The sequence below is a fragment of the Chionomys nivalis genome, chromosome 9 (genome assembly GCF_950005125.1).
Source record: "Chionomys nivalis chromosome 9, mChiNiv1.1, whole genome shotgun sequence".
NCBI lineage: Eukaryota > Metazoa > Chordata > Mammalia > Rodentia > Cricetidae > Chionomys > Chionomys nivalis.
Genome location: NC_080094.1, coordinates 5182313 through 5207750, shown reverse-complemented (window position 1 = coordinate 5207750; position 25438 = coordinate 5182313). Strand labels below are relative to the sequence as shown.

General features: G+C 44.9%; 2 protein-coding genes across 11 annotated transcripts in view; one reads left to right on the top strand and one right to left on the bottom strand.

Annotated features, from left to right (window-relative positions):
- Positions 1-6085, bottom strand: part of LOC130881723 (serine/threonine-protein phosphatase 4 regulatory subunit 1-like) — an 81878-nt gene extending 75793 nt beyond the window's left edge. For 5 of the 7 annotated variants that reach the window (XR_009057753.1, XM_057781470.1, XM_057781475.1 and 2 more), the window contains exons 1-2: positions 6063-6085; positions 5879-5923 (exon numbers count right to left, since the gene is read on the bottom strand). Coding sequence is in view for 4 of the 7 variants with exons in the window: in XM_057781470.1 (XP_057637453.1) it covers positions 5879-5923; positions 6063-6069 (52 nt within the window). In the remaining 3 variants the exon portion in view is untranslated. The remainder of the gene's footprint in view (positions 1-5878; positions 5924-6062) is intronic. The other 2 variants (XM_057781472.1, XM_057781477.1) reach the window with 2 other exon arrangements.
- Positions 6086-6396: 311 nt separating this feature from the next.
- Rab22a (RAB22A, member RAS oncogene family) overlaps positions 6397-25438 on the top strand; it is a 49414-nt gene continuing 30372 nt past the window's right edge. For 2 of the 4 annotated variants that reach the window (XM_057780697.1, XM_057780698.1), the window contains exons 1-2: positions 6397-6681; positions 8054-8133. In XM_057780697.1, the coding sequence (XP_057636680.1) occupies positions 6646-6681; positions 8054-8133 (116 nt within the window). In that variant the 5' untranslated portion in view covers positions 6397-6645. Of the gene's footprint in view, positions 6682-8052; positions 8134-25438 lie in introns of those variants that run through there. The other 2 variants (XM_057780701.1, XM_057780700.1) reach the window with 2 other exon arrangements.

The window sequence follows — 25438 nt, the reverse complement described above, 5'->3', positions numbered from 1 at the left end:
TGGCCATTTGACACAATCAGCCCCTGGAGTCCTCCAGCACTGTGCTGGCACCTTCTCTTTTACTGCCTTGCACCTGAGAATCTTACTCGGAAGTCCAGGTAGACTGGACTTGGGATTCTCTTGTCTCAGCTTCATACATGCTGGGACTACACACGCAAACCACCGCACCTGGCTGTGCTGGCACTTGGAACCACATTCATGATTGTCTGTCCTCAAGGCATCTACCACAACCTGAGACTATGACACTGGCTTGTATTAACCTGCTCAACATTGGGCTCTGTTATTGAACTTGCACAGTTCTGAATCTATGCCTGTTGTAGTACCCATGACTTAAGGGGCCTTTAGTAAATGCCAAGCGAATGGATGGATGGATGATGTCTCCACAGATTAGTGTCTGAGACAAATTCTGCAGCCAGCTCCCTGGTATCACTCACTAGATTGTGTACATTATTTTGGACAACTTATTTAACCTGTCTTCACCCCTTGTCAGCCTTACTCAGCAACAACACTGGGTTAAAAGTGTTTACCTCTTCCGGGGCTTATATGTAGTTTCTATAATAAAATTTCTGCCAGCCCTAGAGGAGTTTATCTTACTCATTTTTATTTATTGTGAGTTTATGAGGGCTTGCATATGAACCGTGGTGCACATGTGGAGGTCAGAAGGAAAGTTGTAGGAGATGTTCTCTCCTTCCACTGTGTGGAACCAAACTGAGGTCAGCAGGCTTGGCAGCAATACCTTTACCCAAGCAATCTTACCAGCCCTGCAATTAAGTAAAATGCTAGAAATATTCAGATCAGAGCTTCACATCGTTAGTCCTAAAGAAATGGTAGCTTAGGGCTAGAGAGAAGACTCAGCAGTTAAGAGCACATACTGTTCTTGCAGAGGAACAGAGTTCGATTGCCAGCTTTTACTCTGGGCAGCTCACTGGTCTTTTTAACCTCAGCTAGAAGGAATCCAATGACTCTGGCCTCCATGGGCACCGTACTCACATGCACAAACCCACACACAAAATAAGCAAATAAATAAAAACTAAACAGTGGTTTTGTACCACTGCTTGAGTGAGTCTACTGCCTCAGCCTCCCATAACAGAAGCTGAAGCAAAGCATTCAGAGCCGTCTACTGTCTTCTCCTTAGCCCTGAATATGACTGGTCAGGGTGTAGATTCTTCTCTAGCAGTCTCCAGCACTATTTCCTAGTGTCGCCCCACCCTTTCCCTCCACAGACTTCCCAAGCCTCCCACGTTACCATCTGAAGACAAAGCACACCATCTGGAAACCCAACCTTTAGACTTTCTTGGGTAACTTAGGGAGACCCTGTTGCAAAACTTAAAAGTCAGTAAGTTGGTGGGGGTGTGAATCAGTAGCAGAGCGTATGCCTATTGTGCAGAGGTCCCACCCTCAGCACCAGAAAGAAAAGCTACTGCTTTTATTATTTTTAGTAATCCTTCTTTAGATTTGTCTTATTATTTTATGTGTATGTGAGTGTTTTGCCTGTGTGCACATTCATGTATCACTCCCACACCTGGTGTCTGTAGAGTTCAAAAGAGGGCGTTGACTACCCAGAGCTACAATTACAGACTGTTGTGGGCCACCACCCAGGTGCTGGGAATTGAACCTGGGTCATCCGCAAGAACAAGTACTCTTAACTGCTAAGCCAACCCTCCAGCCACAAAAGGCTTTCTTTTTAATTAGCTTTTGTTGAAAATTCTGTTTAAAACTTTACTAAAGTTTCTTTATGATACGACTTTACTTGTATTTTCTAATGAAAGGTACACGGACCCAAACACTGACAACTTTCCAGGACATGCTGACATCTACCTGTTTGCCTCATAGGAACCCGGGAATGACAAGGCACCAGGCTGGGAGGGGAGCCACTCTGGACTTCCTGCCCCGCGCATCCACCAAGAGGAAAGAGTGGATGTCTTCATCCCCAGCAGCCACAGGAGACCAAACATCAAGTATGAGTAACTTGTTCGAAGTTATTCAACCAAGCAGTGGTCCTCAAAAAATATTCTGCTCACAAACCCAGCAGGAAAGACACCTCGACAGGTGGGCCCAGCTCCTCCACAGATGACAGAATTCACTGCTCCAATGTGACAGTTTCATTTCATGGGGGTGATCAGCAAACCACTTGCCATGAGCCAAGTTCAGCTCTCTCTTGCATCAATAAATCTTCAATAGCACACATCCAGGCCCAAATACATGCACATCTGCACATTTGCGGCTTATGGTGTGTGTGTGGTTGGTGATGTATGTGGTTTATGGGCATGTTTATAGGATTTATGGTGTGTATGTATGACTATGTATTTGTGTGAACTTTATGGATATATTTTGTATGGTTGGTGGTGTGTGTAGTTTATGGTATGTGTATATGTATATAGCTATGAGGTTTATGTATGTGTTTGTGTGGTTTACTCGTACATCTGTGTTCATATGGTTTACATTATATGGTTTGGGGTGTATGTGTATTATGTATGTTTGTGATTTACAGTTACTTCTCGGGAATATGTTGGGAGAGGAGTATGATTGCTTTCAGGATGTGTATATGTATGTGTTTGCATCTGTGTTATCTACAGGGTGTGGGGATACGGCTGGTGTGTGTGTCTATATGTGTGTATGTGTCTGTGTGGTTTATGGTTGATTCCAAGGTGTGTGTGAGAGTGTGTTTGTAGTTCACGGTTGATCCAGTATGCAACTTCAGAGCTTACAGGTGCGTCACATACCTTCTGGCCTGAAAAGCTCAAAATTATTACCATCTGAACCTTCATGGAAATAAATATATATTGGTCAACTTCTAAGAATGGTCTACTGTCTGAGGTTTGCTCTACAAGTATTAGAATCCTCAACTAGCTCTTGATTCTGTTCAAATTATTTCACTTGACAGGGAGATTTTGGTAAACAATAGTTGCCAATGTTTGATTCATAGTCACACTGTACAAAAAAAAAACTCAATGGCTGCATTTATGGTTCAAGTTAGCACACTGTCTGCAACGGGTGCAATGCGGGTATAGAGTAGCTGCAGTTCTTGGAAAGAGCACTGTGGCAGACAGAACCAAGTGTGTAGGTGAAATACGACATGTTTTCCTCTGCAAGTCTTTCATTCAAGGGTGAACAGGCACCACCCCCTCCAGCGTTCTATATTCCACCAGCTGAGCTAATCCTATTTTCACCAAAGATCCAGACATCATTTATTGGCACCTTGCTTTTCTCATAAATAGAAGCATGCCCTCTCCCAAGTTCCTTCACTGATACCTCTTGAAAACTAAACATCTGAAAAGAAATGTGGTCTCCTGAACACTGATGTATTTTTCACCAGGGTCTTTCGAAGCTAAATGCATCCTAAAATAACTTACAGCATATTCAGAATTGAAATCCAGCCTTCCAATTCCTCCTGCAAAGGTCTGATCATTTGTGACACTTTCATCTCATTTTTTAAAACCTTTTACTATGGAAATTTTCAAATATGCAAAAAAATGAAAGGATAGTCCCCAGCCACTAGCTTCTACAAGTACCAGCATTCTGCAATTTTTCCAGTGGATCCCTCCTCCCAACGTTTTGTTTGCTATCTGTTAGAGCGTTTGAAAGCTCATTTCACACACCAAGTCATTTCACTCATGAATGCTTATTTCTGTTAGGGCTCTTCCTTTGAAGAAAAACATGATACCATTATCACCACCAAAATAATAAATAATAATTCTTAATGTTATCTAATATTCAATCTCACTTCAATGTCTTTTATTTTCATACTGGTTCTGTTCAAGCAAGGATCCAAATATGACCACATACTGTGTGCTCCAGATTAGTCTCTTAAGTCTGTTTCCAAGTGCCAATAGAGCCCTGGCATTTCTCAATCATCCATCCCTGGATGAACAGCTCTCATCAACAGTGACACCTCTTCAGTCTCTGCGCACTGTAAGCGAACCCCGACTCTTTTAGAATTCCCTAGGCAGACCCTAACAGCCCTACCGCCCACCTGCAACCCCAGCTGAAAACCAGAATGAAGACTACCTCCCTCCCTCATGCGCTCAAGAGAATTCAGATGGCTTCAACAAGCCAGCCCCAGAAAATCCCATCTTTTCTGGGCCGCTCTGGCCTGGAGACTCTGGAAGGCTTAAAAGCAAGGACCCACGCATCACACCTTCGCTCTGAGATCAGCCAAACCTAATCAAGGATCACCAAGTAAATCAGACATTACTGTTATCAGTATCGATATGAATTTGTACCTGCACCATACAGGGCATGAGGTTATGAAAAGGATGGCCAGAGTCCCTGCCCACAGGAACCTGACCTAAACCAAGTGTCAGTGGTTCTCAACCTGTGGGTCAATTTGAGGTCACATATCAGATCCCCTGCACGCCAGATATTTACATTCCGATTCCTAACAGTAGCAAAATCACAGTTAGGAATGAAGTAGCAACCAAATTAACTTTATGGTTGGGGTCACCACAGCATGAGGAACTATATTAAAGCGTCACGACATTAGGAAGATTGAGAACCACTGATTTAGATAAACCGCCCAAATCGCCCAAGGAGACAACAGATAAAGGAGCACCCAAACTGACAACCACGCCCCAGCTCCTGGGTGAAGACTGTCTGTCAGGTCATCCACACAGCGAGACAAAAAGACCAGGAGTTAGGAGGAACAAAATGTGTCTTCTTTACCATTTTATGCCACACTAGATCTTAAGCGCTCTGACTCCCAGTCTTATTTGTAAACCGGGATAATCCCACTCACTTCCCAGAGGAGCAGCCACTATTTACTGAGTGTCCACGGTGCACAAGAACCCACATCACCTTCTATGGGGGGTTAATCTTCACAAAATCCCTCATTATGCAGCCCTGACCAGCCTAGAACCCACCACGTAGAGCAAGCTGGCCTCGAATCCATAAAAGACTTATGGGGTGGGAAGTTCTTATTCTCATTCTGCAGATGAAATGACCAATTAGGCTCTAAGTGGCAGGGTGACCTGCCCCGGATCACAGCACAGCTACAGTGCCACTGGATGTCACCTGGCGGCTCACCGACTCAAGAGCTAGGCCTCCTCACCATTGACTTCTATTTTCTCTTCAAGTGTCAAGCGACATTAATAAAGTTGACTCCTTCTGGGTAAAGAGATAAAAGTGTGCTCAATACTGCCAGGTCTACCCAAAATTCTCAGTCAACAGCAACTCTTATCACTAGGGACGTTCCAGAAGGGAGGGAAGAGGACCAATAACCAGGAAGGCCCAGCTGACTATGGCGACTTTGGGGACTTGTGCTGACCTCATACACCAGCAAGCCTCCCAGGGTTTGTTATTTTTCTGATATATCTCTGGTCCCCTCGGGCCTGTGAGGGAGATCCGGGTAATAGTGGCTGTTTCTAGTTCATCTTTGTTACCACTCAGAAACCCATCAAATGACCTGGCCAGGAAGAGGTAGGCACTGGGGGAAAAAATGTGTGGCTTAGAAAAGCCAAAGGTTCATTCATTCATTAATCACACATTTGAACTTGCATGTCGAAGTAGTATCTCTCTCAGCTACTGTCCCTTAAAAATAATCCCAGAGAAAAAGAGCAGGCTAGAAGGGTCAAGTGGAAGAGACCCACTCAAAACGAGGAAAGCAGTGTGCTCCAAGAAGAGATGGAGCTGGGGCCACAAGTACAGGGGGCTCACACGCCCTGACGACTTCTCTCAGCTCCCAGAGCAGCTAAGGGAGAAACTGACAGGAAGTCAAAGTTTCCAACAGACCCAAGTCCTGGCCGGGGAAGCAGTGTCACCTGAGGAAATGGGCTCGTGGGGGAAGGAAGGCTCGACCTGAGGTTCCCGCCCCGTCTAAGTGCACCCTACAATCCTCCAAGAGAGACTCAAAGAGGGGCGGGGCGCCCCAACTGTTACTTACAGTCGTCTAAGTCATCCTGCAAGTCCACAAAGTACAGGGGGATCTCTGAAAAATCAAAAGGCACACAAGGAGTTACGCGGGGCGGCGCGGGCGGCGAGTCCCGGGCTCGCGGGGGTGGGACGGGGAGGCTCCCGGGGAGGGGGAGGGGAGCCGCTCGGAGACCCCGGAGTCTGGACCCACTCACCCGCCATCTTGGGATGGGCTGGAGGGCGGGGCTGGAGGCGGAGCGAGACCGAAGGTCACGCCCCTCCGTCGCGCTCCGCCCTCCCGCCTGGACCCGCTCACCCGCCATCTTGGGGATGGGTGGGAGGTGGAGCTAGGGGCGTGGCGATGCCACGATTACGCCCCACCCCGTTCCGCCCGCTCCTCAGAGGCGCCCGGGCCGAGCTGGAGGGCGGGACGAGGCTGAGGCTCCGCCCCTGATGCTCCGCCCGTTCGCCTGGGAGCCGCGAGCCGGCCGCCCCGCCCTCGCGGCGAAGGTGGCTGCCGAAGTGGGCGGGGAGGTCAGGTGACCCTGCCGGCGTCCCAAGATGGCGGCGGCTGTAGCGCCCGGGAGGCCGAGGGAGCGTCCGGGCTGTTGAGGTGGCTCCGCGGGGCAAGCGACGGGTCGGCCGGACCAAAGGGCGGCGGCGGAGGCACGGCCGCCCGGCGTGCAGAGCCGGGGCTTGGCGGTGCCACCGGCAGCGGTGCCGGGGGATGCTGGTGCTGGGCCGGGCCTCTCCCTCAACTTAGGGCGGCGGCAGGCCCGCACCCCTGGTCCCCGGACCATGGCGCTGAGGGAACTCAAAGTGTGCCTGCTGGGGGTGAGTGGCGGCGGACCGGGCCCCGAGGGCGGCCGAGGCCAAGTGGGCGGGTCCCGGCATCCCTCGGCCCCTTGCACCCCTTCCCGCCCTGTGCGGGACGCCGCCCCTCCGCAGACCCTTGGGCCGTCCTGACCCCCAGGCTGTGCCCCACCCAAGGCCCCGAGGTGTCGGGGTGGTCCCCGGCGCCCCAGAGAGGTGTCCTCTTTCCATCCTACAGTGAAGCGGCCCGCGGGTAGTTTCCTTCCAACTTATCGAGGGACTCCTTTGAAGTTGGCCACGTCTCTCAAAGTTAACCCCCTAGCAGGTCTTTAGGTTTTTATGAGCGCCCTTGGCCTACTTTCTTCAGTGTGGGATACTTTTGAACTTTTGGAACGTCTCTGACACTTCTGCAAGAGTTACTTTCAAAAGTTTACTCTCCTAGTGGAGAAAGGAGGAGTCCATACCAGGAAGCTTCCAGGACTTTGAAGCTTCAGCTTCCGGTCCTCTGTTGGTAGTTGGGTCATTCCAAAGCCTTCTGATGGTCTCCTTCCTGAGTTTCTGTTTTAATAACCGACTGAAAAGAATTCCAATAACTAGACGTTTTTTGCCCCTCTACTAGGGTGGGGCTAGGGTTCATCCGGGATTACTCAGGCCCAGCTTGGAAGCGCAGAGTTTCCTGGTATATGTGAAAAGGCCTTCGAGTCGTCACTTTACTCAAGAAGCAGAAGCATGGGGTCTTTTTCTTCGTGGAGGGAGGAGGAGCATCCTAGTTATTGAACCTAAAACTTTGTACATGCTAGGCCAGCCTGTCCCACCCAGCTTTGTGTATCCCCAGCTTGTTTCTGTTTTACAGCAGGATCTTAAGGAGCTGCCGAGGCTATCCTTGAAGTCTCTGCATAGCCTCAGCAAGCCTTGAACCTGGAACTCCCCCGCTTCAGCCTCCCAGATTTGCTGGGATTGTAGGCCTGTACTACTACTAGGCAGGCTGGCCTGGATCTTTCAAGAGGTTCTAGTGTCTCTTAATCTTAAAAACTACAAAACCCTTCCCTAGTAGTTTTTAAATATTTTTTAAAAAGTTTCCCACTGTGTAGCCATGACTGGCACAGAATTCACTTTGTAGGCTAAGAAATCTTTGTACCACAGAGATCTGCCTGCCTCTGCATCCCAAGTGCTGGAATCAAAAGCATCCCCTACTGGTCCTGGCCCCAGTAATACAGTTTGAAGTAAAATTGCTTCACTGACGCATTGCAAAAGCCTTCTTTGTGTCCCTCAACTTAGAAAATCGACAGATGTGGGTGCTTTTTCTAAAATTCCCTACTTTATGCCACAAAGTGGGTTTGGGCGTCTGCAAATAACAAACTTTTCCTCAGTCACGCATCTTACTCTCTTTTAGGATACTGGTGTGGGTAAATCAAGCATCGTATGGCGATTCGTGGAAGACAGTTTTGATCCGAATATCAATCCTACCATAGGGTAAGAGAACAAGTTTATTTAATATACTTCGTAGAATGCATGAAAAGTCATTTCAAGGAAAAAAATGTATTGCTGGTGTAACCCGTGTCATCTTGAGTTCAGTGAAATTTTGAGTTCCAAACCCTCTTGAGCAGTGTAACACTGGTGACAGTGATGAAATAATAAAGTGGCTTCAAAATGTTAGGTGTTTTTGTTTCTTGCTTTTTTTGGTCTCTAGTATTTTTGGTCAGTAAAGTTGACTGTCTAAAGAGATTTTGAAGGTCTGATTATTTTTCATTAGGTGTGTGAATTTCAGTGTAGTGCCCACGTTGAAGGCCAGAGGAATCAGATGCCCACTGAGGTGGTTGTGAACTGCCTGCTGTGGGTCCTGGGAACCAAACTCAGGCCCTCTGGAGAGCACTGCTTTTTACTGCTGAGCCATCTCCCCAGCCTCAGAGATTTAACAAAAATCTTTTCTATTTAAATGTCATAGGGGTGATCATGGGATTAATTCTAATTTTTCTATGTGAGAACTTGAGAGCTATGTAGACTCTACTATTAAATTAAAAGCTTAATTTAATTACAACGAAATAATGATTATGTACTGTTTATTCTGAAAATCCTGCCAGTCAAGTGGTTTCCTGTCTTTAAAGAAAAATTGTGTGTGGTTCATCATTAGGCTGTGCTGTGTCTTGGTGGTCCTGTGAAGACCATTCTCTGCCTCCTAGGGAACAACTTCACCGAGAATTTGTTAAATCTCTGGGTTTCTTACACATTGGAGAGCATGCAGATGAAATCCACCACTCTGTCTATAGTTGCAATAGCATATTTCCAGAAGAACTAGGTGTGTCCACATGTTTGGAGTTGTCACCTCCCACGTCGGGTACTCTTGGTACCTGCATTACAAAGTGACAAGAAATGTGGTTGAGTCAGGGAGTGACATACTTCATTCACACCGAGTCACAGCTGGAAACCCAAGGACCACAAATAGTAAATACCACCTCAGTTCCTTTTGGATGAGTAGAGAGAAGTGTATGCCATGCCTTGGCCCAGTCAGGCTCCCATTGTGTCGCAGGCTATTATCTTTGCTAATATTTTACAATAAAGACCATAAAGCCCCCTCCTTTATCCTAGCTACCTTTCTGCCTCTAACTTCCTCTCCCTTGACTAGCACCTCAGTGATCCATATACCTCTCTGGAGTTCTGGGTCCCCAGCTTTTCTTCACTTTCTCCTTTATCCTGCAACTCGGCTGCCCTTGTATCCTGATGAATTCCAGCAGCATCCCCTCCTCCCACCGTCTTGCTACTTAAGCTGGAAGAGAACCTGCCACTTTGTCATCTATCACTCTGTGCAGCCCACTGTCAACACAATTCCACCCCACCCCTCATGTCACTAAATCCACCTCTGGGTACTAGTCATGGTGGGAACACCACAACAAACCCAGTGGGTATTTTTCCAAAAAGTTGGGTCTCAGCCATAAGGTGTTCAGGTATAGCAGGTGTTCTGGATGCTGGCCATTTATATCTGACTTCAGCAAAATGTAGCCTTGTGCCCTGCCTGCTTTGTTTGTAAATAAAGCATTGCTGAAGCAGTCACACCTGTCTACTGTTTCCAGGCTGTCCTGACCAAAGGCAGGGGTTCTGTGGCACAGAAAGCCAGGATTTGCTATCTGGCACTATGGCACTTTTATTTATTTTTGCAGCAGGCAAAAATATTTAGGCTTAGGTAGGACTAAAACTTAATATGTAGCCTAAGATGACTCAGTCTCCTGAGTGCTGGGATGAGCCATCATATGTCTAACCTGGTACTTTTCAGAATACATTTACTGAATCCTGATTTGGACATACTCTGTTCATATCAAATAACTTCCCTGTGGGTTAAGAGAGAAGCAAGTTCTGTAACTATTGTGTAGAAAATGATTCTTTAGCATGTCTCTGTGATGTCAGCACAAAGCAGGCCCTGACCTGTCTAAGGTTGCCTGATTCCTGCGGGTCCCATGGAAAATGGGAAGCACTTAATAACGCTGACATTTAAATACTGAAAGATGAGTGGATTATACTTTGTAAGAAGTTAAGAAACTGTGTTTGCAGAGGAGTATGTCACTTGGTAGGAGTGAGAGGTGGCAAGAAGTAATCTGCACAGCCCTGGGAGTTTGAAGGTGGAAAAGGGTCTGAATTGAGCGAGGACAGAGAGTAAGACCAGAGAGTAAGAGTGGCCCAAGGCTGTTGAGACAAAGATCAGGCTAGGAGCCTTAAATATGGGGAGTGAGTCACCATGTTAGGTGCAAACCAGGTGTAATGGAGTGAGGTCCCTTGTCTTCTCTGGTTCCTTCCCTCCACCCGAGGCTGCCTCTTTCACTGGGACTGCTTGGCCTCCCCTACTACTTAAGTAAGCTTTGGGCTTCTTCGAATCGTGTCCTCTTTGTTCCCAAAACACCCTTTCACCTGGGTCGTGTGACCCAACTTGAGCTTCTCCTAGCCTTTTCCTTGGCCACTGGTCCCAAGCTATGGTTTAGACTTAGCTCCCTAAAGAAGTAGATGTCTCTGCCCTGCTCCTCAGTGTCTTCTTCCCTGATGGCCCAAATGAGTTATGGAATAGGGAAGAGCCTTGCCTGCAGAGAACCTTCTTGTTTGTGGACTTGACTTGGGACCTCAGTGAGTGTCCACAGTGAACACTGGCTGGGAGAATTTCCACTCCAGTGGCCAGGCTGCTGTTGGATTTGTCTGGCTCGTACCTGCTTTGTGGGTTTGATGAGTCACTGAAGATTCACTGGTTTAGCATAGGAAGTATTGTTAAGTGTTGGCGGTAGCTGGTAAGACATCAACCACATGCTATAATTCCATCCCTCAAGGAACACATGAGGAGGATGAGGACCCCATTAGAGTCACCACTGTGATGAGCTGAAATAATCCTTGGAAGCTCATTGTGTCCCTTGGGTGTGCTGGAATAGAGAGGTTGCCGTCTGTGGGCAGGTGTGTGAGTCCCACGCTGTTAACACCAAATTCTCTCCTAAGAGCCAACCTGGAAGAGATTGTACTCACCAGGTAGCCTGTGCCCATAGGTGATCCACAGATACCTAGGAGCTCTGCGTGCTTGTGACTGTACTTGTAAGCAACCACTGGAAGGCTTAGACCCCTGTTCCTCTTTTCCTGGGGAGGGAGCAGGACTAGCATGTCCTCAGATACCAAAGTCACACCTTCTCCTCCCAGCCAGTCACCACAGTTCTCGTCCAAACCTCCACAGTGTCACCTGACATGGAGGACTTCAGAATGAAACACAGACACCTCTGGATTGTGGCTCTGCCACTTGCTAGCCAGTTAGTTAGCCAATGGCAGTTAAATCTATAATTTGTTTCTTCAACAAAGTAAGGGTTAGTGGGGCCACCCCCTTATTGTTGGGAGGATTCAAAATAATGCAGGTTAAGTGTGAAGCAAAGAGCTGGAGAGACACTGGAGTCAATAAATGACACAGCTGTTACTATATCTTGTTTCTTTGTTTTTTTTTTTTTTAATGCTTTATGATTGAACAGAAGGACTCAACGTTCTAGGCAGGCATCCTGTAAGTTGTATCCCCGGTGTGCTTGGTCTCTAGGAAAGTGAAGGCAGGAGGATGGGAAGTTGCAGGCCAGCCTGGACTACATAACAAGCTCCTCTAGGACTGGGTAGGGTGGAGTGGAGAAGAGCAGTAATTTTACAGAAAAGAATGGTGTCCTAGGGCTTTTAAGTTCATCTTACAGCCCTGTCTGCTTAGACCCATTTCTTAGAGGCAATCACTGTTGCCATGGTGTGCAGCTATTTTCTGATTTCTTCTTCAGTTCCTCACACTGCACCCCTCCTCCCACTCCCACCACCAATTTTAAACATTATCTACTGATTTTCTCTTTAAAATGTGGATCCTAGCTGTCCTCCCACCTCCTGTACATTTGTCTTCCCTCCATTTTGCTATTACATTCTGTCATCGAACCACGGCATGGTGAATGTTTAAATACACACCCTCACACACTAGGCCAGCTGTGTATTTCCCAGCCCTCACTGTACTTAGTTGTTGTGGGCTTGTTAAATTATATAAGTTCTTCGTGCCTGTATTTGCCTATTGGGAGTACTCTGTGATACCTTATAGAGGTGGTTGTGAGAATTGGGTTAAAGCATATGAACATGGTGCAGAATGGCACGTGGTGTACAGTAAACATCTTAGCAGTCGTAACATCTTAGCAGTCGTTATTTCATAATAAACCTGTAAAGCTTAGAGTTTAGGTGAGTGGAATTAGACTATAACCCTACTGCTTTTGAGTATTGTGAGAATAGTCTGTCTAGCAGTGTGTACATTGGAGTTCGCGTTGGATGTAAAGCACGGTTGAGGTTTGTGCCGGATGCTGTGTTCTCACTGAGGACTGTTACTTAGAATTCTGCAGTGAACATTCTTTAACGTGCCAGGGGCACACACACAGGCACATACAGCCCTTGCCGTGACACCACTGCGTCACAAAGCTGTGCATCTTCAGTTCTAGTGAGTATCTTGAAGTATTCTCATCCACCGGCAGCTCTTGGGTGCTTGTATGCCCCGACCCTCCACAGTTTGTGTCATATGGCTCTTACTAGCATCACCTAGTCGATCTTCTCAGGTGTAGGGGGCTGTCTTGTTCTAGTTTCTGTTTCTCTGGTGACTGCAGAGACTGGATATTTCAGCATTGTGTTCAAACCATGGACAATTTGCTGGTCACTCACTGCCTTGCATGTGTCACTCTGTCATCTGTGTCTGGCGGTTTTGTGTCCCATTGTGTGACAAGCCTTTGCCATCTGTGAACAGCTTTCTGGTGAAGAGTTCTCTCCTTGATTGTGTTCACCCCCATCGCTTGACCTCTGCAGCTCCACCCTTGTACCTACCCAGGCAGCTACTAAGAAGCTTCTATCAATTTTCTTGATCTTCAGATAATTCAGCTGCTGGTTATATATTTCTAATAATGTTTTGTCTTGAAGACTTTTTTTTTTTTGAGATTTAACCCATATTACTAAATGTATTACTAGCATATACCTTTATATTACTAAGTAGTGTTTCATTGCATGGGATATACTAAAATGTATTCACTGGCTAGTTGATAAGCTAAAATAGAGTTTACAATTTTTTGCTATTATTAATAAAACATATCTATTTGGACATAAGTTTTCTTTTAGATATATATCTCAAATTATGTTATCTAGAAGTGCCATTTCTGGGTCATGTACTAAATATTTATTTAATTTTCATTAAGAAACTTTCAGATTTTTCCAAAATATTCATATCATCTAGGTGTGGTGATACACACCCTTTTTTTTTTTTTGGTTTTTTTCGAGACAGGGTTTCTCTGTGGTTTTGGAGCCTGTCCTGGAACTAGCTCTTGTAGACCAGGCTGGTCTCGAACTCACAGAGATCTGCCTGCCTCTGCCTCCCAAGTGCTGGGATTAAAGGCGTGCGCCACCACCGCCCGGCCCGGTGATACACACCTTTAATCCTAGCACTTGAGAGGTAGAGGCAGGAGGAACAGTGGATTCAAGGTCAGCCTGTTGTAAGTAGTAAGTTCAAGGCCAGCCAAGGCTATGTAGTAAGACCCTATCACAAAGCAAATACTCATTTTGTGTTCCATCCAGGACACTGTAAGTTGGGATGATTCCACAGTTTTCCCAATCTGTCAGTCCTCTCTGAAATGCCAGCCACCCTCTTGGTCTGTGATGCACTACACTGGTTTTGATTTGCAACTCCCTACTACTGCCCAAGGGTGCGCTCATCTTGTCCTGCACTTATATTGGTCTAGTTCAAAGTGTGTTGTTTCATTTCTACCCATCAGTAGTGTTTTATGTCTTACCAGTATCTTAAGAAGAACAGTTTCTTTCTGTTCTATTCATGGCATCAACTTGTGTCCTATATATCCAAGACCAGGATTTTCTCCTATGCTCTAGATTTTGATTTTTAGTTTTAGTTTTGTTTCTGTGTTTTAAGACAGTCTCGATAGGTATCCCTGGCTGACCTAGAACTCAGAGATCCACTGCTTCTGCACACATTTATTACTGGGATTAAAATGTGTGCCACCCAACCATTGATCTAGAATTTCCGTAACTTTGTTCTAAGATTGACCTGTGGTCTGTTTGTCTTACTGTGCTTGCTGTGTGAGGTAGTACTTTCCCCATGACCACTCTGGGCATTGGCTGCAGGGAGCTCAGCATCTGTTCACGCCTTTGCACCTTTGTTAGAAATGGGCTGATGGGATGGGGGTTGGTTCCAGTTTTGGAAATATGGCAGTTACTGAATTGTATTACTTTTCAAATTTGTTTTGTTCTTGTAGGCACTTTGGATATGTGTATAGATTTTTAGGGACACAATGCCTAATTCTTTGAGCATCTATTGAAAATCTGACTGGGAACATTCTGACTAGTTTGGGGGAATTGATAACCTAATAGTATTTGTTCTGCTCTGACCATGAACATGATGATTCCTCTGTTCCTTAGGTCTCAGAGTGTATGCACTCTACCTCTTTCGTGCGCTCACCCTCTCCCTCCCTCCCTCCCTCCCTCCCCCCCCACCTCTCTCTCTCTCTCTCTCTCTCTCTCTCTCTCTCTCTCTCTCTCTCTCTCTCTCTCTCTCTCAACACATGGACAGACACACACACACACACACACCTTAAATTCACCTTGTAGTCAAAGCTGATTTTGACTTTCTAGTCCTGTTCTCTCTGTCTCATTAGATCCTTTTCTTCCTGTTAGCATTTTTTTTGTTTTTGTTTTTGTTTTGTTTTTCGAGACAGGGTTTCTCTGTGGTTTTGGAGCCTGTCCTGGAACTAGCTCTTGTAGACCAGGCTGGTCTCGAACTCACAGAGATCCGCCTGCCTCTGCCTCCCGAGTGCTGGGATTAAAGGCATGCGCCACCACCTCCCGGCTTCCTGTTAGCATTTTTAGTTGTCACTGTACATGAATACTTCATGGCTTTTGTTTCCTTTGCTTTGGGATTCTTTGTTGGTTTGGGACTTTTCTTTTTGAAGCAGGCTGTTTGGGAACAAGGTCTTGATGTGTATCCTAAGCTGTCCTAAAACTCATAATTTTCCAGCTCTAGTTTGCTACTATAGATAGTCTTCATTTAAATTGCATGCTGATAACATGTAGACACAAATTGCTGTGGCTTTGCCTAATTGAGTTAGTTAAAACAACTTTTCTGAGAATTCCTTGGGCTTTTCTCTGGTACACAGTTAGTCACTGTGGTCAGGCACTTCTGCCTTTCTGGTTCACACACGTTTGCTTTTTCTTCTACTTCCTTACTACACCAAGGAGATAGGTGCAATAAAGTTAGGGCCCACCATTGAGGTGTAGACAGCCAGGCCCTTTGTCTTCCTAACCTTGTAGCAAAAGGGACTGACTCATCTGGCCTTTTTATAGTTAAACTCAATGGCTGCTCCTGCTGCAGACTATGGATGCCTTCTCTACCCAGAGTTAATAAGAAATTGATTTTGATTTTATTAGGATATACATATGCATTTCCTCTTTTTGGCCTAGAACCTCCTCTATCCTAGAAAAGGTTGTGTGTTTGCTATTGTGTGAGGTGTTGGATGAATGGATGTTAGCAAAGACGCGCTTATTAATAGTGGTGTTTGTATGGCCCTTCTTCTGTTGCCTGCACTGAAAGGAGTATTTAAACTCTGAATGATGGTAACCTTTATTTTTTGCTTAGAGTGTTGTGAAGTCTTTGTTCTGAGTGTCTGTATGTACCATGGTTTCTTGATATGCACTCCAACCCCACCCTCACCTCCATGCCCAATAAGAACGCTTGGTCTGAATCTGCTTGGGTATAGTTTAGGCTCCCTGCATTCTGTTTGCATATCTTAAACTTAACCTGTTGATAGGTAGGTATTTCAAGCAAGCATCTTAAAAGTTTCATTCAAGTAATTTTGCTCTTATATGCATTCTGCTAACTTGAATTTAGCCTTTATGGCTTCATGGAGTGTCCCCCTTTTACTCCGAGTGTTTAGACCTATAGTAGCTATGTAGTAGAGTTGCTACTAACCACATGTAAAATTATGTAAATTCAATCATGCTGTCTACATTTTAGTCCTTGTCAGGAATGCTGTGGTACTAGTTTAGACCCTTAATGTATGGTAGCTGTCAGTGTGGTTTGGTTTAAATTTGCCATCTTGCTGCCTTTTCCTGTGTCTACAATTCCATTTTATTTCCACTGCCATCTTGTCTGACTACCTCCTATACAATAATGAAGATGAAAACGGTTGTTGCCTAGGGTTACAGTCTCTGAATCACAGTTTGTGTTCAGACAATAGCATGGCTTTGCGTGCTTTGTAGGTGCCTATAAGCACCTTCTGTAGCTTTTGTGCTTTGTTTTCAAGGGACTGCAGTGAGCTTGTTGTGCATTAGTGATCTTTTATAGATGTCATTCATCTTTTCCGTTCTCCATCCTTGTGCCAATAATACAATCCCTCTTTTTTCTTTTTAATCTTCATAAAAAGTTGCAATGTCCAGTGTTAGTTGAATGTTCTGTGATTCAAGAATGTCTTGGCTGCTTTGGGTCTGTTATATTTCCATATAAATGTTAGCAATCGTATCATCTGTTTTTGCACACACCAACATGATGACCCTTACTGTGTTTTTGACTAGCTTTCCATTGAATTTACAGATCCATTTAGAGAGAAATGACATGGTAATACTAAATGCTGTAGCTTATGAATATGGATTATCCTTCCATTCCCTGGGCTTTTGTAGTCTCTCTCTGTTTTCTCTGTAGTGGATTTGCACATCTGTCATTAGAGTTATTTCAAGGGAGTTGATGTTTTTAATGCACTACTTTGCTGTGAAAATGGTAGCTGATTCAAAGTTTATGGCTTCTTGTTGTTGTCGTCGTCTTTGGTGTGGTGGGGTTTGGTGTGTAACCTTGAGCTTGGAAACATCTTACCTTAGCCTCCAAAGTGCTGTGAGAAAGGCATGTACCCCCACACATAACAACATCTTAGGTTTTGAGCTTCTCTCCAATGACCTTCCTGAATTTGCTTATGAATTCACTTCCATATGGACAGTTTTTTGTGTTTTCTGTGCACATTTTTCTGCCATCTGGGAGTGGGGCTTTGTTATAGTAACTCCTAAGCCTTTGACTTGTTATTTCTCTTTTTGTTGGTTTCAGCGGATTTCCTTAACAGTGTCGATGAGAATGAGTAGTGACTGAGTACTCTGACAGCGCTGTGATGGTGCTGGGAGAGCGTTCACTGAGCTGCCTCGTTCACTAGAGGATTTTTCTGTGCACATCCTTACCACATTGTTCAAAGAAGATGATGATGTTCGCTAGGATCTTATTAGTTTGGTAGTATTGACTTTGTGAACATGTTTTTCTATCTCTACGAGGCTGACCACATAATATGTAGTATCTTGTTAGATTTTGTGGTTTGATTTGGCTTGATTCTTTTGATGCAGGGTTTCTTTGTGTAACAGGCTATCCTGCAACTCATTTTGTAGACCAGGCTGTCCTCGAACTCACAGAGATCCACCTGCCTCTGCCTCCCAAGTGCTGGGATTAAAGGCATGTGCCAACACTCTCCAGCTCTTTGTTGAATTTTTATAGGATTCATCCATGCAGTTTTTATGTCACTGGTGTCTTAGTTGCTTTCCTTGCTCTAACACAGTGGTTCTCAACCCGTGGGTCACAACCCCTTTGACAAACATCTATCTCCAAAAATGTTTACATTATAATTCATAGTAGTACTAGCAACAATTAATTTTATAGTTGAGGTCAGCACAGCATGACTGTGTAGAGGGTCTCTGTATTAGGAGGCTGACGGCCACCACTGTTAACAGAATCCCTGTCAAGAAACTTCTTAAGGGAGGAAGAGTTGGTTTCAGCTGTTTAAGGTGATATGGTCCGAGATGATGGAGGAGTCATAGCAGCAGCTTAGAACAGCTGATCACACTGCATCTACTACAGTCAGGAAGGAGAGAGCTGGTGGCCTTCTCACTTTCCCTTTTTCCCTTTTCTTCAGTCTGGGACCCCTTCATGATTTTCCATCCTCAGGTAATCCAATCTAAAAGCTCCTCATAGCTACGCCCATAGGCTTGTGTCTGTCAAGTTGACAGTATTAACCATCACAAGCCCACCCCTGGACAACTCGATACCCAAGCATAGTACCTTTAAGCTATAATATTCCACCCTCTCCCATAGACTCCTGGGCATCTCAGGTGCAGAGTGTATCCAGTCTAGCTTCTGACAGTCTCGTAATCATTAATAGTCCCAATAATGCTAAGGGTCTAAGTTTCTTAAACTCAAGGCAATTTCTTAATTGTGAGCTCCTAAAAAATAAAACCAAGTTACATAGTTCCAATATCCAGTGGCATAAAGTAAATAGTTATAATTCCAAAAGCTGGGAATGGGAGCATAGCAAAGAAGGGCCAGGTCAAAGCAAATCCAGACCTAGCATTATAAACACCAAATTCTGAAGCCCATAACGGAATAATATCGACTCCAAAGGACTTGTTTAGCACCACTTCTACCAATCTGCTGCCTATAATACACATAGCCTCTCTATTTGGCCAACTCCACACTGTAACCTGCACCTTTCCTCTGTGGATGGTCTGTTAATATCTTAGGATCCGTTGCAACTTAGGCCTTACCTTCACAACTGACGCTGTGACACATCTGGCCTTGGTGGCTTTCTGGAACTTTGGTAGAGGATTCCATGGTCCCCCTTAGTCTTAAAACACGGACATCAAATGTAGTCTTGCTTCCTTGAACTACAGTTGCTTTAGTCTCTTGTCTACTGACCCTGGGGGACACTTCTTGTTTTCTAGGAGAAAACCCCTTTAGACATTCTTACTTTGGGCTTGTGTGTGTATGTGTGTGTGTGTGTCTCTGTCTGTCTGTCTGTCTGTCTGTCCATATGTCTGTCTGGGGGGCTGGAGAGATGGCTCAGCGGTTAAGAGCATTGCCTGCTCTTCCAAAGGTCCTGAGTTCAATTCCCAGCAACCACATGGTGGCTCACAACCATCTGTAATGGGGTCTGGTGCCCCCTTCTGGCCATATGTCTGTCTGTATCTGTGTGTAGTCAAGGCTAGCCTCATCTTCAGCTAGCTCAGTACTTCCTTGTCAGCAACACTCCTTTCCTTGCTGAACTTTGTGTTTTTCATGTCTCTGTTCTCACTCCCTGCCTGTCCTCCCCCCACCCCATCTGAGTAAGAGCACCAAGAAGTCGTCATGCCACATCCTGAATGTTCCCTTGTCTTGAAATTAGTCCATTATTTTCAAATTCAGCCTCAATGAGATTCTCAGGACCCAACCAGAATATAGCCAAAATATATCTTTAATGGCCTTTAGCTCAGTTCCCAGTTGCTCTCTGAAACTTCATGAGCTAGCCTGTCACTGTTTGCATCGCTGTCTGTACTCTGGTCTACTAGACACCCAGTAGGCTCTGCACAGCTTCTGTGGCACACAGCTGCAGACTCCCTTTCCTCCTGATGATAGTCTCCAGAGCCTACAAATCACATTGTTAAATTTATCACAACAGCAAACCCATTACTCAGTACCTTTTTTATTCCTTTCTCTGTTGACATTACAGCATCCCTGACAAGAAACAGCGTAGTGAGGAATAGTTTATCTCATCTTGTCATTTGAGGAGCTGTAGTCTGTGATAGGGAAGTCACGGAGGCAGAGCCACAGTGCTGCTGCTGGGGCACTTCTACTTTGTGTTTGTCACCCCCATCAGCTAACCCTGTCTGCAAACTCCTCCCATCTTGTCCAGAGGCTTGTCTCCTAGGTATCCAGTTCCTTTTAAGCTGATTGTCCTAAGCATCACATTTGACTTCACTTGCCTGTCACTTGCTGGATTTGTGTGTATGCAAGTGAGACTGTGATGTCATCTCCTTTTGGAACAAACACTTATCAGATTTGTATGAAAGTTGTGATTATTCAGTAACCCTGCTTGCATGAAGCACTCCTAATTCCTCAAATTATTAGTAAAATTTGTCAGTGTTTCCATCTGAGCTTCAAGCACTGCTTGTGTAATAGAGTTAATTGAGGAGTGAATTACGTTCATAGTTCTAAGATTGTTCATATGCAAATTAATCTGTTACTTCTGGCTCTGGTTTTGGTAGATTGCATTCTTTAATGATTTTAACTCTGGTTTTTTCGAGACAGGGTTTCTCTAGTTTTGGAGCCTGTCCTGAAACTAGCTCTTGTAGACCAGGCTGACCTCGAACTCACAGACATCTGCCTGTCTCTGCATCCCAAGTTCTGGGATTAAAAGTGTGCACCACCACCTCCAGGCTAGAGTCATCTGAGAGGAGAGAACCCCAGTTGAGAAAATGCCTCCATAAGATTGGGCTCTAGGCAGGCCTGTAGAACATTTTTGTAATTCATGATTGATGGGGGAAGGGCCCAGTCCATTGTGGGTGGGATCATCCCTGGGATGGTGGTCCAGATTCTATAAGAAACCAGGCTGAGTGAGCCATAAAGCAGCACCCCTGCATTATTTCCTGCCTCCAGGTTCCTGCCCTGTTTAGAGTTTCTGTCTTGACTCTTTAGTGACAAACCTAATCCTTTCCTCTACAACTTGTTTTTGATCGGTGTTTCATTACAGCAGTAATGACCCTAAGACACACACCTTACAAGTTAAACCTTAACTAGCAAGGCTTTTCTTTTTAATTTATTTTTATTACTGGGGGAGGAAGCCAGGTATGTATATATGACTGCAGGCTCTGCAGAGGCCAGAGGTGTCAGATGCCTATGAGCTGCCTGCCTTGGATACTGGGAACTAAACTAATGTCCTCTGCAAGAGCACTATGCCATCTCTCCTCCAGCTCAGTATATTTTTGTATTTTGTTATCTTATTGCCATTCAGTTCTAAGTATTTTCTGATTTATTATTGGTTTTATCTTTGATACAAGTGTCATTTAAATATGTGGTTCTCAATCTCAGACATAGAAATAACTTAATTTTTTATTGGATTACTGACAAAATTCTTGTAAAACAGAACATATTTTCCGTAACTCATCCTTTGGATCCAGTGTGATCTGCAGTCTCTCTCCCACCATGTGGTCCATCTCAGCAAGCATTCTGGGTTTCTTGGCAAAGCTTCTGTGCTCTTAGCTGCTGGGGCGTGGCCTGCGATTAGAATTTGTTTTCTTTTTCTTTCACATTCATCTTCTCTGTTTTCCTTTGTTGGCATTTTAACAGAGACAGTGGGTTAAAACCTTCTGTTGTTGTGAATTTGTCAATTTGTCTCTCATTCTGTGAGCTTTTATCATTTTCCATTTAATAGCACTTGAATCGATGTTGTTCCCATTGAGTCTTTTATCCCTGAATATGTACGCCCCCATATCTTAAGCATTTTCTCTGTACTGGTTTAAGGTTTTGTTTGTTTGTTTTTGAGAGAGAGAAAGAGAGAGACTATAAATACGTGTAGATGCCCACTGAGACTAGACTAGAAGCCCTGGAGCTGGAGTCACAGGTGATTGTAAGCTGAGTGCTATGGGTGCTGGGCACTGAACTTGGGTCCTCTACAAGAGCAGTATGGGTACTTCACCACTGAGCCGTATCTCCATCCCTTTTTTACAGTTTGTAATGTGAGCAATGCTGGAAATCTTTTTGATTATTTTCTTAATATTTGATGGGTCTTTTAGCTGTTGTGAATGAAAATGGTTTGTTTTTTCATTTTTGTGTACAATGTTGTTGGTTTTTATGGATTGGCCTTATCAGCGTGTACTCCTGGTAGCCCCATTTATTCTCAAAAGTGTGCTGTGGGCTTTTAGGATCCTTGAAGCACATAGTTATGATTTCAGAGTGGGGTTGTTTTACTCTTTGGTTGATTTGGGTGGTGGTTTAGTTTGATGATTTGGTTAGGTGTTTTTTATTGTTGTTTCCCCATGCCTTGTTCCCCAGGACTTTTAGCTGGAAACAGTGGTGAGAGCTGACATGTTTGCCTTTCCTCAGCCCTGATACTGTGCTGTTGGGTGTTTTCTGTAGTACGCAGGGTGACTTTACCCATGAAAGTTGCCAGTTACGAAGAGAAGGCAGTCTCTTTGTATTTCTAGTTAAATAAGCATTTTTGTTAAGAATAACTCTTGAGTTTTGTCTTGATATTTTATGTTCTTAGATAATAATTCTTTTCTCCTTTCTGTGGTGCATTACTGTATTTATATATTGTATGGAACAGTTATCCCAAGCTTTTGGTACATCATGTTTTCTGTAGGTTAGTTCGCTATGGCTGGGCTCAAAGTCTGTTCTGGTTCAGTGACACATCAGCCAGAGCTAAAGGATGCTCGATGACATGGCTGTGGCTGGAGGCTCTTGTGTGTCTTCCTTGTTCTCTGCCAGGTAAGCCTGCCCCAAGCTCTTAGAGTGGTGCCCTCACACAGCATAGAAGAAGGAGGGGGCAGGGTGAGATCTGTAGTGTCTTCTCCAGCCTCTTGAGAGTCATCGGCAATGGCATCTGTTAAGAACACAGTTTTACACACTTTAGGACTGTCTCCCATGGTGCAGAAAAGAGGCGTGTCTTAGAATCTCCATAAACTGAATTTCTTATAATATAGCCCCTGTCTATCTCTGTTACAACTTATACAGTGACATCAGACAAACCAAGATTGAGAAACATTGATATGACATAACAGCTTGTTGGTCATCTCACAGGCTGACAGGTGGAAGAGATGCTGAAAAGTTGACTAGGTTGAGGAGAGGAGTCATGCTGAAATGTGTGGCTTTGAACTGGGATTTTTTTCCAGAAAGACAACATCAGGACCATTGTCAGAATTCTAATGGGGTCTGAGGACTAGCTGCAGATTCTACAGGAAAAGTGCTCTGGTTTGTAGGAGTCATACTAGCCTTCAGGATGATGCAATGTACCGTGAAGGGTTGGGATAAATACATGCAGCTTCTTCAACTGGAAAATAAATTGTTTTTAATTGCACTTAGCATCTATTTCTGTAGGTTCAAATTGTTTTATTTTGTTGTTTAAAATGGTTGTTTCACTGTGAAGTGTTCCCACACCCTGTCTCAGTGTCATTAAAAGACAACCAACTACTTTATGTATTAAATGAGAGTAGTGGGTATAGTGCAGTGTGGAGCATAGTGGGGAGGTGGGGGCTGTGGTGGGACACAGTGGGGAGGCGGGGGCTGTGGTGGGACCCAGTGGGGAGGCGGGGGCTGTGGTGGGACACAGTGGGGAGGCGGGGGGCTGTGGTGGGACCCAGTGGGGAGGCGGGGGGCTGTGGTGGGACCCAGTGGGGAGGCGGGGGCTGTGGTGGGACACAGTGGGGAGGTGGGGGGCTGTGGTGGGACCCAGTGGTCAGGGGCAGTGGGGACTGTGGTGGAGTACGGTGGGGAGATAGTTGGGGGAACTGTGGTGGGACACAATGAGAAGGTAGTGAGGGTGGACCATAGTGGAACACAGTGGTCGGGGGCAGTAGTGGGGTGGGGATTGCTGCATAGTGAGAGACTCTGACCCTTTACTACAGAAAAGCCATTGAGTTGTCCCTGCTCAGCACAGACCAGCACCCCACTCCATCTGCAGGAGTTCATCAGCCTGCTCATTAAGACCTGCTATGGCCAATGTGACTTTACTTACCTCTCAATGAGTAGTTACCTACTTAAACTATCTCATGGAAACTTTATTCAGACCAGGAAGAAAAGAAATAACTTTTATATTCCTTCTTGTAAAATGGAGTTTTCCTCTGATGGCTGACCCATACTTATTTTATAGACCAGCTAGCATTTGATGTAGGGCTATTGTGCACAGGCTTCCTCGATCATGATCTGCTGTAGTCTGCATTGCATCCTCACTCCTTTCAGCCTTCCCCCAGGGCATGTTTCATTTGCCTTTTAGCCCTGAGCCTGAGTATTGAACCCAGGGCCTCACCTATTCTAAGTAAGTATTATGCAATAGGTTATATCCGCTATTCCCAGAGTCTTGTGTTTTTTTGGGTTTTTTTTATTTATTTTTTAATATTCTGTTTCATTTATTATTTATACAATATTCTGTCTGTGTGTATGCCTGCAGGCCAGAAGAGGGCACCAGACTCCATTACAGATGGTTGTGAGCCACCATGTGGTTGCTGGGAACTGAACTCAGGACCTTTGGAAGAGCAGGGAATGCTCTTAACCTCTGAGCCATCTCTCCAGCCCGAGTCTTGTGTTTTTATTTTGAGACAATTTCACAAGTTGCCCAGGTTAACCTTAATGACTCTGTAGCTCAGGCTGGCTTTTAACTTATGATTTTCCCAAGTAAATCCCAAAAGTAATGAGCAGTCCTGTGCTAGCATGCTGTCGTCTTCCTTACTGTTCTATTGCTGTGAAGAGACACCATGACCAAGGCAACGCTGTAAAAAGAAAGCATTTAACTGGGGCTTTTCATTTTTATAGTGTTAGCATGATCATCATAGTGGTAGGCAGATAGGCATGGTGCTAGAACAGTAGCTGGGCTTAGTGTGGGCTTTTGAAACTTCCTAACCCACCTCCAGTGACCACATCTCTCTCCTCCAACAAGGTCACTCCTCCTAACCCTTCCCAAACAGTTCTACTAACTGTGGACCAAACATTCAAACATATGAGCCTATGGAGCCATTCTCATTCAAACTACTACACAGGCCTTTTCTTTTTCTTTGAAAGGCAGATTCTCATACTGTAGCCTAGAACTATATATGTAGTCCATACTTGTGTCAAATTCATGATGAGCCTTCATCTAGCTCCATCCTCAAGTACTGTGACTGCAGGCATGAGCCACTACTTCCACCTTTATTTACATAGAAGACTACCTGTAGGGTTGGGGTTACAGCTCAGTAGCAAAAATACTTTTCTAGAACACCTAAGGCCTGTGATTGTACCCATGCACGTGTGTTTCCGCACGAGCACACACGTCTGTGAGTCACATCCAAACTTCGTCTCCTTTTTTGTTGATTTTGATTAAACTTAAGTATATAGTTGATTAACCAAAGACTAATATATAATATATCCTCCTGTGTAACACACAGGAATACTCTTTAACCAAACTTCATCACCCTTCTCCAATGTTTAATTGTAAATACAACTGTCAAACAATCCTGAACATCTTTGTTTTTGCTTTTGAGACAGGATCTCTCATTGGCATTTGAGGCTTCCTGATTATAGGCGAGGCAGGCTCCCGTGTATGCCAGAGATTCCCCCAGCACTGTGACTGTAAACTCATTCCACCACACCAGTCTTTTTATGTGGATGGGATTTGGCGGGGCAGATTCTGTACTTGTATGGCAAAACCCTTACTGACTGAATAGCTATTTTACCAGCCCTGATCGTGACTCATGTTATTGTTGCTGTTGGTAAGGGACTCTCAGAGCACACACACGTGGA